The sequence below is a fragment of the Tupaia chinensis genome, unplaced genomic scaffold (assembly GCF_000334495.1).
Source record: "Tupaia chinensis unplaced genomic scaffold, TupChi_1.0 Scaffold000159_1, whole genome shotgun sequence".
Taxonomy (NCBI): domain Eukaryota; kingdom Metazoa; phylum Chordata; class Mammalia; order Scandentia; family Tupaiidae; genus Tupaia; species Tupaia belangeri.
Window position 1 is genome coordinate 2,372,045 of NW_006159630.1, and position 17,605 is coordinate 2,389,649.

The following is a 17,605-nucleotide window of genomic DNA, read 5'->3' on the forward strand; positions in this document are numbered from 1 at the left end:
CGCAGGGAGGCCGGCAGGGCAGGAGCCAGCGCGTCAGCCCGCACGCTGGGGTGGGGGTGACGGAGCGGGAGAAAGCAGGCCGAGGCCTGACCAGCCATTTCTGTACAGCCCTAGCAGACACAGGCCTAGCTGTGCTGACCCCTGGTCTGGTGCATGGCTGCCCTGCGTGTGGGCAGAGGCGGGAGGTCTGGGGTGTCATGATGTGCCCGCCGTCCCGCTGAGCGATGTCACGGGTGGACACACTTCCACAATGACCTGTGGGCAGTCTGTGTCCATGTCTCTACAATGTGGGCCTCCGGACACGGGATTTCCGTGTGGGCTGGCCTCGCAGCACAGGGCCTTACCACTGCACCACCGCCTGGCCCCGGCTTCGTGTCTAGCCCATGTTAGCACGTGCCTGGGGTGCAGCCTGTCACGTGGCTGCCCAAGCTCACGGGCAGAGTGGGGAGTAGAGCTGCATGGGGGTGGGGTGGGGTGCCCTGACTGCTCACTGGCCGCAGGGGTGTCCTTCCATTCTCACCCACCGACCTCCACGTTACACAGAGTTCCCGGTGCCAGGCAGCAGCTGCAGGTGGCACTGTGGAGCCCTGTGGAGCCGTGTTCCCCGTGCTGAGCTGCGTCTGCTCCTTGCCCACGTGTGGCGAGCTAGTGGGCAGAAGTTCGTAGCTGGGCACTTTCTAGCCCTCGCCCGCCATGATCGCTGGGGGTGGCCTTTTGCTGGCCGGTGTGCAGGGTGGGGTGGGGTGGTGCCGGGGAACCCTCCCATCCCCCAGCTCCCCTAGGAGCACAGGTGCTAGGCCCACAGGGTCCCTCCAGTTGTCTTAGAGGTGACACTGCCGGTGTCAGCAGTGGGCGCGGAGGCAGGCTGTGGACCCAAGTGCACCTGGGGGTGCCGCCCGACAGCGCCAATAGCGGTCAAGAGTGGGCCAGGGAGGGGCTGGCTTCCCAACACAGGGCCTCCCGCACCGCACCTGGCCCTCGTCTGATGCCGTCGTACCCAGGAGGGTTCTCTGCTGTCCTGTCACCCAGGCTTTCCCACGGGCCCCTCACCAGCCGGGAGGAGCCCCTCCGGGAATTCGCACCAGGCTAGGGGGGTGTGGGCCTTTGGGACACACTAGGGGTTGTCTGTTCCCACGGCCACCAAGCCAAGGACAGGCCACTGCACCAGGGAGCCAGCTGCTCGTGTGACTACGGCTCCCCACCCCATGACTTGCAGACTGCAGGAGGGACTGTCCCTCCACAGAGGGCTCCCCGCCACCTCCCACAGGCCCCATTAGCAGTGACTTCTACTGCCATAACCCCCAACAAAAGCAGGCCCCTTCCAGGAGCCTCTGGCATCAGACAGGGGCGGGTCTCTGGCTCAGCCAGGGCCTCGGCCCCACGTGGTGAGGCCGAGCCCTCAGGGCCGTGGGGGTGCCCATCACAATGGGCACTTGGCCCCAGACCCAGTGGCTGTCCTCGTCACCTTGGAGACGAGAGTGCTGGGAGGCGAGCATTCATGGGACGACCAGTGAGGCGTGGCCCTGGCCCCTTTTATTAGCACTGCTCTGATGACGGTTCTCCAGTCCCGCGGTTTCTCCCGCGCTCTGGGCTCACATGCCAGGCTGGCGGCCACCACCCGCCCTTCACCCTCCAGAGCAGGACGCCGCGTGGTGAGGCACGTTCTCTGTCCGACGCCACCTTCCAGGTGCCTGGACAGTCGGCTAGTGGCAGCTGGGGCCGCCCAAACAGGACATGTGCTGAGCACAGAGCCACCCTCAGGGCACAGCCAGGGCACCCGGGGAGGCGTGGTGAGAGCCCAGGAGGGAGGCGACAGTGGACACTGGAGTAGGGCGCACGCCCGCGGGCTGGAACGCGGCCCCGGTGTGATCAAGACCAGCGGACGAGGAACGGCTCTCCCACTGACAGCGAGACCGGAATGTCCAGGACCTGCGGGAGCGAGAGCGCTGAGGGCTGGCCCTCCTGACGGCAGCGAGACCGCGCAGGCTGGGGCCTGGGGCATGCCACGGGGATGCCGCCTGGTGCCCCCAGCCCGTCCCACCCTGGGGGGTGGGGCCCTGCTCCCCCCAGGCCTCTTGCCTCGGTGTCGGGGCTGTAGGTGAAGTCGGAGACGGGGACACCATTGGACAGGACCTGCTGTGGGGCAGTGGCCACCCCCAGGACGGCCACCTTCCTCAGCTGCAGGCTGGCCCCCTCCTCGGACACGTGCACCAGCTCACTCACGACGGTGTTCTGGCCGAGCCCAGATGGAAAGAGACGATGCAGATGTCAGCGGACAGCTCGGGAGCGAGCCCCTTCAGTGTGGGATCACACCGGAGGGGTGGCCTCCCACGTGGCCCCCAGGACCAATGCCAGCCCACCTGGCTCTGTGCCCCGCCCAGGCACGGCGGCCATCAGGGACCAGCCCACTCCCCTGGCTGGACGCAGGCAGTCTCAGGACTCACGTTGCTGGCCAGGAAGACGACTTCAGTGTAGGCCCCACGTTCCAGCACGTCCAGGCTCTCGCCGTCGTCCCAGAACAGCTCCCCACGGGCCTCGCCACTCTCGGTCAGGGCCACCACCAAGCCCATCGGCTGCTTGCGGGACTCTGTGGTGGTGAGGCCAGGGCCCTACAAGAGGGGGTCGCATGTCACAGTCTCACTCTCCAGACCCAGGGCAGGGGGACACCAGGCAGGGCCAGTCTGGGCTGTAAGAGACACTGGGCCATTTGCAGGGTAGCCATGGCCCAGTGGGCTGAGCACCACAGTGACCACTCCAGCCACAGCAGTCGGACTCGGGTCCCTCCCACATAAATCCCACGTCCACTGGGAGGCCTAGACGCGGGCCTGCCCAGTACTGCCTACTGTGCTCCGTGCCTGGGGGGCTGCGTCCCCTCCCTCAGTGGCCTGGCTGGCTCCTCGGTCTCCCTCCACCTGGATGGCACCCCAAGCCCTTCTCTCCCAGTCCACGTCTCCTGGCTCTGCAGGGTGTCCACAGCCCACTGCAGATGCCTGGCCTGGTACCTGCAGGGGCACGATGCACCCAGCTCGGAGGTGGAGGTTGATGGTGTCCAGGGGGGCCAACAGCGTCATCCACTGCCCCTCACTGTGGATGGGGGCCCTGAGAGGTGCTGGAGGTGTGAGTGGGAGGCTGCCAAGGGCCTCTACTGGCACCTGGAGGGAGATGTCGTGGTGAGGAGGAGCCAGGAGGAGTCAGAGCTCCCGTCCCCCAGGGGCCCATGTGGAAGCCCAGGAGGCTCACAGAGACAGCAGGCAGTGACCTCAGGACAGACCCCGGGCTCACCGAGGGCTGGCCACTGGTGAGGACAGAGCCCGAGAGCCTGGGCCCAGTGTCTGGGGCGGCGGGTCAGAGAGCACTGAGGGCGGCAGGGCCGTGCAGTGGGCAGAGGGAGGCCTGGCTCAGCTCAGCTCAGCCCCAGCCACAGGGCCAGCCAGGTGACCGCTCAGGCACGGGTCACTGGGAGGAGCTGGGGCCATGACGTGCCCAGCACACTCAGGCCAGGGCCCGGAGGCAGATGCTCCTTTCACCGTCCGGTCCCACACGGGCAAGGCAGGGCTGCCTGGTCTAGCCCGGGACTCACCGTCTGCAGGTCATACCACGTGCCCGCGGGGAAGTAGCCAGTCACGTTGGTCTTCCCCGCCTCGAGCACTGGGGTGATGAGCAGCGCCGCCCCCCACAGCAGCTGGCGGTCCACGGTCCAGGTGCGCTGGTCCTCAGGGAACCTTCAGACAGGAGGCACAGGTGGTGGGCCTGCACTGGTCCCTCTGTGGTGGCGTGCTCTCCCGCAGGATGCTCAGAGAGAAGCCGAGTCCCCATCTCCGGGGTGAGACAGCACAGGGCTGGTTCCCTGCCTGACGTCAGCCCCGGGCCTCAGGACAAGCCCCCTGCGGTGCCCAGGATGGCGCTGGGGCTCACGCGGCTCTCCCCTGTACTGTTTACTTGTTCCCTGATTGTCAACTTCCGTGCTCACCATTCAAGTATGTGGAAAGTGCAAAACGAATCAATAATCAGGAAAAATGTCCTAGGACCCCATAACCAAAGGCCACTGTTCACAGTCCCTGAAACACTTCTGCCCTTTGATTCTTGGAGATAGCCCTGTTGGTGCACCTGTGGCTGCTCCGTTTTCTACCTCTGGGTATGCGGGAAGGTCCAGCTCGGTGAGACCTCCGTACGCCTTTCCAGAGGACTCCGTTTGTAAGCGGGCCGTGGGGCGCCGAGAGCACTGCAGGCGGGCTGCCACTCTCCACGGTGCAATCCCGGCTCCCGCCAGGCGTAAGGTGTATCTCACTGCATTCTCCCCGGCACAGGTTATTCTCGTTTTCTCTAATACAATCTCATGGCAAGGTAATGGCATCTTTCTGTTCCCAAGTACGTTTCTTGGAGTGACGTTAGTAAAAACGGTACAACAGAGACCTCTGCAAACCCTCTCCTCCTTTAAAGCATTAAGAACACAGGAAAAAACAGAATCACACTTTCTAGGACCCTGGAAATTAACCAAAGGCTTGCAACAATCTGGGAAAACTGGCTGAATCACGGTTAAGAACGGCAAGGACGCTTAGCCTAGCTGAGCGCGGAAGACGCGCCTGACACTGACGGAGAGCCGCCTGGCGAAGGCTCCGAGTCCTGCTGCCAGGGATCTAGGAGTCTTCCTGTTCAGTTATTGGCCGCCCGCTAAGTCAACCAGAGAACACAGACTGAGAAAATCAGTTCAGGAAAGTCACGAATCCAGCAGCCAACAACAGCAACGGAGCCTGGAGGACGATGCTCATGGGGAAGGCGGGTCTGACTGCCTCCAGAAAACGTCCAGCCTCGAACAAGCAGCGAAGAGACATGCAGACAAACAGGAAGTGTGTCCCACTCGGGGGCGACAGCGTAGCTAAGATGGCTCACAAACTCCCGGGGAAAAAGCAGTTACCAGATGCTGGCCCCGAGGACGCCGCTGGCCCCGAGGACGCCGCTGCTGGATGTACTCGATGGAGACTTAACTTTAAACATGTTCAAAGAACGAAGGGACAATAACGGGACTCACCAGATGGGCTACCCATAAAGACGGAAATTTTGAAATGAACGAAACAGAGATTCTGGCGCTGCAACGAAGCAAGGGCTCACTGAGCGGGCCCGACAGTAGAGCAGGCGAGGGGGTCAGCGAGTCTGGCACGAGCTGGTCTGAGCGACGAGAAACGGCGAAGGGAGAACGAAGAGTGCCTCGGAGACCGGCAGGACGCCGTCAGCACACCGCACACAGGCAACGAGCGCCCCAGGGACCGGGGAGAAATGGGCAAGAAACATATTTCAAGCAATAATGGCTGGGTGGCCCGGCGAGTAAGAAGCTGGACCCTCACATGGCTGACTATGGCTCGAGTCCTGGGCCCGGTGGCTTGAAAATCACACTGGGCTTGTGTTCGCGTGTGCCCAAAATCCCAGGAGAAGAGGGAAAGGGACTGCAGCGTGGCCAGCCCTCCCAGGGGATGATTTCTTACTTTCTCTGGTGAGTGCACACGCTCTGTGGCAAAACCGAAAAAACTTCCCAAGTCGGATGAAGAGCAGTGTGCACACCGAAGCTGGGCCAGCCCCAAGCAGGATAAACTTGGATCGAGACACATCGTACCGAGCTCTGAGAGCCAAAGGCAGGCCATCTTGAAAATAGCAAAGGGGAAGCTATTCGTCAGACACCGGGGATGCCGGAGGCAGTCGGTGAGATACTCAGGCTGGTAACGGAAACTGCCGACCCAGGTTTCTGTACCGAGCTAAACTATCTGGTGTCGGAGAAAGTACAACTCCCAGATAAACACAAACTGAGAGACGTCCACTGGCAGACTGCCCTGCAAGGTCACTCAAGGATGTCCTTCTGGTCGGAGAGGTACTCGGGCCCACCCAGAGACACAGACCCTGGCGAAGAGGACCGCCTAGGTCGACAGGAGGCGGTGTAAGCGCCCGTTCTTCCGTGACCCGTTCCTCCTCCGACTTCAAGGACAACCACGAAGGGCAGTCCCGCAGTCCATGCTCGCGGACAAAGGAGCGGTCTGTGAGCAGTCACAGCCTGAAGCGGGAGAGCACCGGGCGCCACAGAAGCAAAGCGTTTCACACCCCCGAGGCTGAGCGGGTGGCACTTCCAACCAGGCTGCGATGACTTGTCAACTGCAGCCCCAGGGCAACCCCTGAGAACTATAACAGATCACAGTAAGGCGTGACAGGGAACTAAGGTGGGACACAAATGACATCTCGGGTTTCTTGGTGAGGAGTCGGGGCCTCCATCCACAGCAGGTCTTGCGAATTTGTCCCTGCCTAGCTGTTTCCTAACTTTGGTCTCCCCGACACGGTGTGAGTCCCGAATGGTGCAGTGACTATCGTTTGGGGACAACGTCTGCTCTAGTGTCCCACTCCAGGGGACTGGAGCGGAGTTTCAGCATTCTGTTTACATGCAGATTAGTTTTTTCCTTCTGTTTGTGTTCAGAGAAGCTCTACTCTTTTCTGAATTACCCTCCATCCCTCTCTCGTTTCAATGCTCTGAAAGCCATCTCCTGCCAGGACACGACACATGGTCCCCTTTCTTCTTGTGGGATTTTCCATGGCTTAATTTTTGACGTTTAACAATTTAACTTACACTTGTATGGTGTGAGGGGAAAATAGATGAATTTCTGGAAAGAGCTGGTGAATGACCTTACGGCCTGAAACATCTTAGCTCACTGACTTGAGACGCCGTCCTTATCCCTCGGCGCATCTACCTATACGCAGTCCGGGGTGGGGTGGCTGTTGTTTCCTTTGCTGTCCTTCCCCTAAGCTGGTCGCGAGCTGACCAAATCACGATAGTTTTACCACTCGCCTGACCATCTGGTAGGCCTGCTTTTTATCCTGGGTCTTTCCGCACCCTGAATGCTCCATGCCTGCGCTGGCTCCAAAGGGCAGATGCCGGGAGGGCCGGGAGTGCAGGGAAGGGCTGGGCTTGGACCTCATCTCACTCAGGGTAACCCGCTGGGCCCTGACAACGGCCTACAGCAGGGGGTGGCTTCCCAGGGCCGGCAGGCTGGTGTCAGACCCTCCCCATGGCACCCGGGCCAAAGTCACTCACTCCAGGAAGAGGGGCCGGGCCACGGTCTCGCCGTTGTTGTGGGCCCTGTGGAACAGCGTGTAGAGGAAGGGCAGCAGCGTGTAGCGCAGGGCGAAGGCCTTCCTCATGGCCTGCTGTGCCGGCTCACTGAATCTGTACGGCTCCTGGGGCTGCGTGGGGAGCAGAGAGCCAGAGAGTCTCCACCCAGCTGGGCCAGGTGGAGACGGCCTGGCCCCTACCAGGCCGTGCGGGTTGCTGCAGTGGGAGTCCCAGTGTCCCTACCAGGCCGTGCAGGTGGCTGTGCTGGGAATCCTCGTGTCCCTTCCAGGCCATGCAGGTGGCTGTGGTGGGGTCCCCGCTCCCTACCAGGCCGTGCGGGTGGCTGTGGTGGGGTCCCCGCTCCCTACCAGGCCGTGCGGGTGGCTGTGGTGGGGTCCCCGCTCCCTACCAGGCCGTGCGGGTGGCTGTGGTGGGGTCCCCGAGCCCCCGGTCCCTACCAGGCCGTGCGGGTGGCTGTGGTGGGGTCCCCGCTCCCTACCAGGCTGTGCAGGTCATTGTGGTTCCGCATGAAGGGGTAGAAGGCCCCCAGCTGCGTCCAGCGCACGCACAGCTCCTCCGACGTGTTGCCCTGGAAGCCACAGATGTCCGCCCCGACCAGGGGCACCCCAAGCAGGTTGAACTGCAGGATTTCTGGGAGGGCGTGGTCAGATGGGTTCATGTTATGAGAGCTGGTACAGGCGAAGGAGCCCGACGGCTCTGCCTGAACGGGCAGGAGGTGAGGACCCGCCAGCCCCCTCACGGCATCAGGACCAGGGTGGCCCTTCCACTCATGGTCAGCAGTAATGAGTGGCCCCTGCCATGTGCACCACTGCCTAACACCATGATGGCCACAGCACACTAAACCCCAGGACAGCTGAATGTGTTCTCCCGCAAGACACTCCCGTCCTCACTCCTGGGACTCGTGAACGAGACTGATTTGGAATAGAGACTTGGGCTCTGGGATTGAGGTGAGGCGGGTCATCAGTGTGAGCCCTAAGCCGCCTGGGTCTTCCCAGAGGAAAGCTCCACGTAGACAGACAGAGACGTGAGAGGGCAGAGGCAGGGACTGCAGCGAGGCGGCCGTGAGCCCGGGATGCCACAACCACAGCACCCACCAGAAGCTGCGAGAGTCAAGGATGGTTCTACCCAGACTCTCGGAGGAAGCAGCCCTGCAGACAACGGGGCTCAGACCTCGAGTCCCCAGACTGTGAAGACACTGGCTCAGGAGGGCACTCGTTTGTGCTGCTTTGTTATGGAAGCCACAAGGAAAGCAGAGGCAGGGTCGCTCGGGACTAAGCTGCCACAGTTGGGCTGTCCTGTACAGGTGAGCCGTCCTGCACAGGTGAGCAGTCTGCACAGGTAAGCTGATCTGCACAGGTGAGATGGCCTGCACAGGTGACCCGTCCTGCACAGGTGACCCGTCCTGCACAGGTGACCCGTCCTGCACAGCCCCGTCCGCCACAGGTGCCCCGTCCTGCACAGCTGAGCCGTCCTGCACAGCTGAGCAGTCTGCACAGGTGAGCTGATCTGCAGAGGTGAGCAGTCTGCACAGGTGAGCTGATCTGCACAGGTGAGCTGATCTGAACAGGTGAGCCGCCTGCACAGGTGAGTGGCCTACACAGGTGAGCCAATCTGCATAGGTGAGCTGCCTGCACAAGTGAGTGGCCTACACAGGTGAGCCAATCTGCACAGGTGAGCCACCTGCACAGGTGAGATGGCCTGCACAGGTAAGCCGATATGCATAGGTGAGCCGCCTGGACAGGTGAGCCGGCCTGCACAGGTGAGCCGGCCTGCACAGGTGAGCTGACCTGCACAGGTGAGCTGCCAGCAGGCCTCACATCCCATGTGACTTGGCCGTAGGCCCCCACACCGTTGCAGTGGCATGAGAGCTTTGCTGTGCCCAGAACCCAGCTCTGGGGCACACCTCCTAGAGGTGCCCACCTTCCCCTCTGAGCAGCTCCTTCCTGACAGGTGCTCTCACCTGGTACAGAGTAGGAAAGTTGCTCCCAGCTGCTCCGCACGTCCCCTGTCCAGTGGCCGGCATATCGGCCATGGCCAGAAAAGGTTGAACGGGAGATCACAAAGGGGCGTGTCCCCCGAGTCTTCACCAGGGCCCTGGGTGGAGCGGGGGCAGTGACGGCTGTGTGAAGTGGGACTCCCTGGAACCCCTCATTACTCGCCAGAGAGGAGTGCCCGGCAGTGGCGGTAAGAGGGCAGACTGGGGGCCAGCAGCTGTCCAGGAGAGTGCCGGGGAGGAAGGGGAAGCCACTGCCCACAGCTGCTGGGCAGTCAGTGTGTCCTGGCCACCCCACCAGGCAGGAGGATGAATGTGTCCCGCATCTGGGCTGGGGTGTGGGGAGGAGGCATTGCAGGACCGCTCACGCTGCTGGCCAGCCCCTGGGCAGTTGGGCTCCTTCCTCTCCTCCTGGGTATGGGGCCCACTGGCCACCCCCACCCTCCTCCCAGCAGCCCCGAGCACAGGATACAGGGCCAGGCATAGCTGAGGGGGCGGGGCTCACCTCTGGGAGGCGAAGGCTTCCGTGAGGCCATAGAGGTTGTGCAGGTTGTAGTGTGTGAGGAGGAACTGGCGGGCGGGGGGGTGCCTGCAGGGTCCCCCCGACCACCCCTGGGAGAGAGGGGCTGGTTTCCACGGTGGGCTCCATGGTGTCCCCCATATGCCAGAGCCCCTGCACATGTCACCCTCCCCAGATCTAGCCTGTGGGGAGCACACTGAAATCATTCCAGATGCCCCATCACTCCCAGCACACACCCTGCTCAAGGAAGCTGCCTGGGAACTTGGACACACCCCAGATGGCCCCCACTGTTCTCAGCTGCAGCAACGGGCAGGCCGAGCTGGACTCTGCAGACCCCTGGACTTTGTGTCACCTTCCCTGGGCCTCTCCTGTCTGCCTGAGCCTGAAGCCCCCACCCCTAGAGGTTGACACGGACCCTCTGTAGGCCAGATGGGCACCAGGCTTTGAACCCTCCCCTGGGCCCATCTGCAGCTCCCTTTGAGCAAACGGCCCTGCTGGGTTGGTTTAGCAAGACACCTGCACTGTCGGAATCCGATCCCCGTCACGTCTGAGTGGGTGCCTCGATCTCTGCTGTCCCTGGGTGATGCCTGCTCGCCCTGGCCTGTCTCCAGCAAGGGTCTGGAGTACCCCGCTTAAGTCCACCTGCTGACCCCCACCTGCTCCTGGCTGGCCATCCCCACCTGCCCATGGCTGCACTGGAGTTGAGCCCCCGCCCCCACCAGCTCTCCCCATGTGTGACCCTGCCGTGCAGTGCCTGTCTGCCCCAGTGCATGGCTGGCCCAGGACAAAGCTGCCTTCCCACGCTCTAACAGGCAGGATGAGGCTCCCTTCACGAGGGCTGTGCCGTGCGGGAGTCCGCGAGTGCCACTCGGCAGGCATCTCCCCAAGTCCTGTCCCTGGGCCCTCCTCCTACCCCAGGCTGGCTGCTGCCCATTCACTTCTCAGCTTCACGTCTCCCAAACTAGACAGGAGAGCTCCGATCTGAGCCCCCGGGGCCCAGCGGACCCGGCAGAGGCCTCACCTGGCAGGTAGGGTGGGTGCTCCAGGTCGGTGTCGGGGCAGCCGTCCTCAGAGCCCCTGACGAAGTTGGACGGCTCATTCATGTCCTGCAGAGAAGCCCGGAGGTGGCACCCTGGCCGGGGTGCGGGGAAGTGGGGCTGTCCCCGAAGGCCACACTTACAATCCACATGCCGTCGAAGGGCACCTGGGCGTGGAACTCGGCCACCATGTCCTGCCACCAGTCAACGGCCTCGGGGTTGGTGAAGTCGGGGAAGGCAGTGGACCCAGGCCACACCTGCACGGGAAGAGGCAGGGATAGGGGGTGGAGGACGCCACCCACCCGGAGCCCGCGCTGAGGCCCTGCTGCCCCAGCCTCGTTCCTGACCAACACCCAGTGGGAAAGCCTGTGTGCGGGGTTCAGAGGGTCAACAAGCAGTCTCTACCAGGAGGCCCTGATGTGGAGGCTCAGCCCTGGGATGGTGGGTGGAGGGGTCACAGAACCAGGGCGTCACAGGGACGGGCGCTGAGATGACTGCATCTACCCCCCTTCAGATAAGGGCTAGAAGCTCTGGAATTGAGTCTCACAGTCTGTCCCAGGGTCTTCCCTAACCTCTCTTTCAGCTGGGGCCTCCTCTGGTTCTAGGCCTGCTCTCAAGCAGGGTGGTTGAGACAGCTGAGAGCCCTGGGGGCGGCCCCGGAGCAGGAGGACAGGAGGACCCATGGCCTTGCAGAAGGTCTGGGAGTTCTTGCCAGGGATGGGCTGGAAGCCAAAGCCCCTGCCCCTGGGGGAAGAATGAGGAGGGACTTTGCCTGGGGCTCCAGGACCCCAGCTGGGATTTGCCTCCCCTGGCTCTGTCCATGTGGCACCTGAAACCTCTGCTTCTTCCTGGACAGCTGCCCTGTTCCCACTGGCAGAGCCCCCGCGTTCTAACCCTGACCCCCACTCTACCTTCCCGATGAGCGGCTGCCCGGTCTCGTTGGTGATGAAGACCCCCCTCCGCAGACCCTCGTCATAAGGCCTGTAGCTCCCAGCGGGGCCTGAGCTGCTGATGGCGGGGTCCTGGGGTGGGAGGAGTCAGCAGGGATGAGCGAAGCGGCTGAGGCTGGCACCAGCGCCAGGAAGGGTGGGTGCTCTGGGAAGGACGCTGAGGGGTAGGGCTGCACATGCCCAGCACACCCAAGCGTGGCCGTGCATATGCCTGCCCGGAGACGAGAGGGCAGGGCTGGTGGTCAAGGCTGGGCACGCTGCAGGGAGCCTTAGTTCAGGGCAGGGGTCCGGATTTCCACGAGCATGCAACTGGGACCTTTTACTTCTACTGTAAGAACAGTAATAAGGGAGACTAGGAGGTGGCATAATGGCTATGTCCCTGGACTCTCATGTAGCCAACTGCAGTTCAAGTACCAGACCTGGTGGCTTAAACTCAAGCTAGGCGCGTGTGCATGCGTGCCCAAGATCCCGAGAGGAGAATGGAGGAGAAAGGATTGCGGCGTGGCCATCCCCCCGGGGGGTGATTTCTCACTTTCTGTCTCTGTCTGTCTGGCGAGCATACGTGCCCTATAGCAAAAACCTCTCCACAAACAGGAATAGTAATCAAGGGAGGTGTGTGGTCCCCCCGCCTGCCCTGACTGCCCTTGCAAGCAAGGGAATGGGGTTCAATGCACACCTCCTGCCGCAGAGCCCCTACTCAAGGCGAGCTTAGAACCCGATCATCTGGCCTCCTCAATTCTCCCTCTCCCCACTAGGGTCAGGCCACGGGCTCCGGCTAGACCAGTCCCTGAGCCACAGGCTTCTAGCACAGGACTAGCCCGGGAGGGCCTGTCTCCATCTGAGCTGCTCAGATCCCGCCAAGGGCTTTCTCCAGACCTGATGGTCCCAGTGCCAGGGCTTGGCGCCGGAAGCCACCCTGAGGCATGCCCTCCTTCCCAGGAGAGCTGGGGCAGAGGCAGGGCTGGCACACACAGGGGACCTTCCTGCTGCCTGATGGTCCCAGTGCCAGGGCTTGGCGCTGGAAGCCACCCCGAGGCACGCCCTCCTTCCCGGGACAGCTGGGACAGAGGCAGGGCTGGCACACACGGGGCCTTCCTGCTGCCCATGTCCAGCCCCTCCCGCCCTTCAGTGCTCCTCTCGGTGACATCGGCTCACTAACCCCTTTTTGCTTCCCAGCTCCAGTGGCCTAAATCTAGAGTCCCGAGCGACAGACGGACGTTCCCAGGGACCCTGAGCCTGGCCCTCGAGGATGTCCTCGGGGACAAAGGCACAAGAGCGGCGCGGCCCAGAGCACAGCCCTGGGCCTGCAGCCCGTCCCGCGGCCCTGGACGCCACGCCGGGTGGGCACTCACCACGATCATCACGTACCGCCGGCCGCCGGCATGCAGTTCATGCACCAGGGCCGGGAAGTCCGCGAAGCCGTCCTTGTTGAACGTGAAGTCCCTCTTGGCGTCCATGTAGTCCAGGTCATTCCACTGCACGTCCTGTGGCCGCGGCACGGGGGGCACAGGGCCGGCGCTGGCCTGGGAGCTGCTGGCCCGGGAGACCCCCCCCCCCCGCAACTTACCAGGGGGAAGTGGGCCCTGGTCATGTTTTCCACCACCTGGCGGGTGATGGCAGTGGAGGAGTAGCCCCAGCGGCACAGGTGGAAGCCCAAGGCCCAGTATGGCGGCATGAATGGGTACCCTGCGGGCCGACGCGAACCGTCAGCGGGCAGGGTGAGGCGGGGCTGCAGACAGAAGGACCAACGCAGACAGAGGGCCAGGCCTACCCACGACATCCAGGTACTGCTGCACCACGCTCTTGGGCTCGGGGCCCAGGAAGACGTAGATGTCCAGGATCCCGCCTGTCGACCTCCAGCTGAGGGCTGGGGTGGGCTGCAGGACCACATCTGGGGGAGCAGTCTGGGGATTAGGGTCAGACACACTTGCAAGGGCCCTGGGCACCTACAGTCGGATGGCGAGGCTCTCCCTAGGGAGTCTGGAGCAGCCCGAGCAGACGGGCCCTGGGACTCCCCTTTCTGGCCTCTACCCACCCTCAAGTCCCAAACCCCCTTAGGGACGCCAGAATGCAGGGCTGGGAGAGGCTCCAGCTCCCAGATTGTTTTTCAGATAACAAAAATGGCCAGGCCCAGGCAGGCCCTACTCAACATCTGGGCTGGTGGGCAGCCTCATGCTCTCCTAGCGAGGAGGGCGGTGGGGCCACACAGAGGAGCCCCAACCAACGCCACGGCACTTGGCACACCCATGGCGTTGCTAGGAGGGCGGTGGGGCGACCCAGAGGGCGGAGCCCCAACCAACGCCACGGCACTTGGCACACCCATGGCGTTGCTAGGAGGGCGGTGGGGCCACGCAGAGGAGCCCCAACCAACGCCACGGCACTTGGCACACCCATGGCGTTGCTAGGAGGGCGGTGGGGCCACGCAGAGGAGCCCCAACCAACGCCACGGCACTTGGCACACCCATGGCGTTGCTAGGAGGGCGGTGGGGCCACGCAGAGGAGCCCCAACCAACGCCACGGCACTTGGCACACCCATGGCGTTGCTAGGAGGGCGGTGGGGCCACGCAGAGGAGCCCCAACCAACGCCACGGCACTTGGCACACCCATGGCGTTGCTAGGAGGGCGGTGGGGCCACGCAGAGGAGCCCCAACCAACGCCACGGCACTTGGCACACCCATGGCGTTGCTAGGAGGGCGGTGGGGCCACGCAGAGGAGCCCCAACCAACGCCACGGCACTTGGCACACCCATGGCGTTGCTAGGAGGGCGGTGGGGCCACGCAGAGGAGCCCCAACCAACGCCACGGCACTTGGCACACCCATGGCGTTGCTAGGAGGGCGGTGGGGCCACGCAGAGGAGCCCCAACCAACGCCACGGCACTTGGCACACCCATGGCGTTGCTAGGAGGGCGGTGGGGCCACGCAGAGGAGCCCCAACCAACGCCACGGCACTTGGCACACCCATGGCGTTGCTAGGAGGGCGGTGGGGCCACGCAGAGGAGCCCCAACCAACGCCACGGCACTTGGCACACCCATGGCGTTGCTAGGAGGGCGGTGGGGCCACGCAGAGGAGCCCCAACCAACGCCACGGCACTTGGCACACCCATGGCGTTGCTAGGAGGGCGGTGGGGCCACGCAGAGGAGCCCCAACCAACGCCACGGCACTTGGCACACCCATGGCGTTGCTAGGAGGGCGGTGGGGCCACGCAGAGGAGCCCCAACCAACGCCACGGCACTTGGCACACCCATGGCGTTGCTAGGAGGGCGGTGGGGCCACGCAGAGGAGCCCCAACCAACGCCACGGCACTTGGCACACCCCTGGCGTTGCTAGGAGGGCGGTGGGGCCACGCAGAGGAGCCCCAACCAACGCCACGGCACTTGGCACACCCATGGCGTTGCTAGGAGGGCGGTGGGGCCACGCAGAGGAGCCCCGACCAACACCACGGCGCTTGGCATACCCATGGCGTTGCTGTTGAGCAGGAACACTCCGTGAGCTGAGCCGCCATCTTCCAGCGCCAGGTAGAAGGGGTGGGAGCCGTAGAGGTTCGAGTTGGGCTAGGACACGGGAGAGGAGAGGCTTGTGAGCTCCCCCACCCCAGACTTCACCCCTTTCCCAGCCGCCCCTGCTTCACCGTAGGGGCAAGGTCCCGGTTCCAGAGGGTGATCTTGGTCCAGGAGGTGCTGAGTACGAGGGGGCTGAGGTGCTCAGCGAGGCCCACAATGTGCCGGGATGGCAGGGAGGTGGACAGCTGTAGAAACTGGTCGGCAAAGAACAGCGGGGCCACCGTGGTGTTCAGCCTGCAGGACCAAGACCAGGCTGCCTCACACCGGGAACCCCACACCAAAGTGGCCCTTTCAGGAGCGCCGCCACACTGCGGCCCCCAGCTCTGTGACTGCCTGGCCCCAGAGCAGGCAGACGCGCAAGGCCCACTTACTCTCAGCACCCCGGAAAAACGTAAAGAGCCACAGAGAGTGAGGAGCAGGCACAGCTGCCTTCCTGGAAGAGGTAGCTTCACATCTAGGCAAAGGCGCGCTGTGTGGCCCCTGGGCGCTGCGTGGCCCTGCGCACTGGGCGGCCCCTGGGCGTTGCGTGGCCCTGCGCACTGTGTGGCCCCACCCTCAGCATGAAGACAGTCAGGAAACAGGTGCTGGGCAGCTGAGTGAACAGGGGTAGGACAGGGTGAACCCGGGAAGGTGAGTTCCTTCAAGGTTAAGGCAAATGGGGGCTGGCTCCGCGGCACAGTGGAAGTGCGCTGCTTGAGAAGCCAGTCCTACACGTGGCTGCAGTTCGAGCCCCCAGCCAGTCAGCCTGACACACGTGGGCCTGCAGGAGTGCCCAAGACCCCACAGGCTGCAGGACTGCAGTAAGATCTGGCATGGCAGACCCTGCGAGGGTACTCGTTCCACCCCTCACGTGCACGTTCGCTTTATCATAAACAAAAAACAGAGTTAGGAAAAAGATTAAGGCAAATCCATGTTCCAGGAACAGGCAGGAGGTCCGACAGGGAGGGTGGACCATGCCAGGTTCTGGGGTGGACGGCAGGCCAGAGCTGGGGGGTGGTGCTGTCCCGCTGACAGGCTGTACCCTCACAAGGTCCCGGCCCTGCCCCCCCCCATCCAGGTAGGGGCGCAGAGACCAGGTACTCACAGAACGCGGCCGTCTGGCTTCCGGCGCACGATTATCCCGAAGGGGTCCTCCGAGAAATCCACGCTGTAGAGGGGCGTCTGCGCCCGGCTGTGGACCTTTGGGGTCTCCAAGGGCACCTCGTAGCGCTTGTTAGCGGGGTCTCTGATCTGGAAGGGAGGGAGGCAGAGGAGTAAGGAGCCACCCCCACGGGCTACCCCAGCTCAGTTCTGGTCCTAGCGGCCACACGTGGTGAGCGAGCTCAGCCCCTCAGCTCCACGTGGGAGGACGCCTCCCTTGGGTGCCGCTGAAACTCACTACACCCATAAACCTTAGTTTCAGGTGCTGAAGAGCTGTTTTCAGCAAAATTACGGGGCCAGCCAGGAGACGTGGGGGTTAAAGATGCTGGATCCCATGTGGCCCACGGTGCATTTCAAGACCTGGACTCAGTGATCTGAAAAACATGCTGAGCATGAGTGTGAACCCAGAATCCCAAGAGGAGAACAGAGAAGGCACTGTGGTGTGGCCGTCCCCCAGAGGTGACCCTCGGTCCCCGCTCTCTCAGGTGAGTGCACACACTCTGTAGCAAGTTACGAAGAAAACGGCGTTCAGTGTGCCCCAGATATCAGCTGGCACACCTGCTCACTAAACACCACGCTGGTTTCTGGAACCAGATTTCCTGGGCACACTGCCGTTTTAAATGAGAGCTTACCCCTTCCCACACTCTCCCGGTCCAGCCAGCCTGGACTGTGGGCACGTGGCGTGTACATGCCCTGTGGGACATGGACCCAGGACCTCGCTCCTGTGCACTACCGCAGCTGCACGACTGCGGCGCCACCACCAGGTCTACGTCGTTTCCACCTGCAACCCCGTTCTCCTGGGGTCCTGTCCTCACAGGACGAAGGGCAAATACACCCACGAGCTGTGGCTCTCTGGTCACGGAAACCCCTCCACAGACACCCAGGCAAGCACTGGGGCTCTCCCTGGGCATCTGCGTGTGCCTTCCGCCGACATGGTTGTACTGAGCACCTGCTGCAGGCCACACCTCAGCACGGGAGAGGAGGCGTGTACCCCAGACCCAGACCTGCTGCTGGGGGCCAGGAACACTCGCGCCCCGCGATACCTATGGGGCCACGGGCCTGTTGGAGCTCTCACTGTCTGGGGAGCCCCACCCTCCAGGTTGCCCTGCTCACACCTCAAGTCCCAGCAAGGGCGCAGCACTCAACAGTGCAATGGGCACCCCTGGCCAGGGGCCCGCTGCCCACCCTGCCCACCGTGAAGTGGAGGCGGCTGTCAGTCTCCATGAGCACGTCCAGCCGTAAGGTCAGGATGTCCTTCGGGAAGAAGGTGGGGTAGGCACGGGTCAGGGGGGCTGT

General features: G+C 63.2%; 1 protein-coding gene across 1 annotated transcript in view; it reads right to left on the reverse strand.

The window, feature by feature from the left end:
- Positions 1-1,511: 1,511 nt before the first annotated feature.
- The window catches only part of GAA (alpha glucosidase), a 17,391-nt gene continuing 1,297 nt past the window's right edge, over positions 1,512-17,605 (reverse strand). Inside the window, 19 exon segments of the mRNA XM_027770748.1 lie at positions 1,512-1,929; positions 2,080-2,232; positions 2,445-2,609; positions 3,003-3,152; positions 3,581-3,722; positions 7,070-7,218; positions 7,587-7,738; positions 9,069-9,202; positions 9,607-9,687; positions 9,689-9,713; positions 10,643-10,727; positions 10,802-10,915; positions 11,570-11,680; positions 12,961-13,092; positions 13,176-13,294; positions 13,380-13,499; positions 15,064-15,160; positions 15,238-15,403; positions 16,254-16,401. Coding sequence (XP_027626549.1) covers positions 1,870-1,929; positions 2,080-2,232; positions 2,445-2,609; positions 3,003-3,152; positions 3,581-3,722; positions 7,070-7,218; positions 7,587-7,738; positions 9,069-9,202; positions 9,607-9,687; positions 9,689-9,713; positions 10,643-10,727; positions 10,802-10,915; positions 11,570-11,680; positions 12,961-13,092; positions 13,176-13,294; positions 13,380-13,499; positions 15,064-15,160; positions 15,238-15,403; positions 16,254-16,401 — 2,303 coding nt within the window. The 3' untranslated portion in view covers positions 1,512-1,869.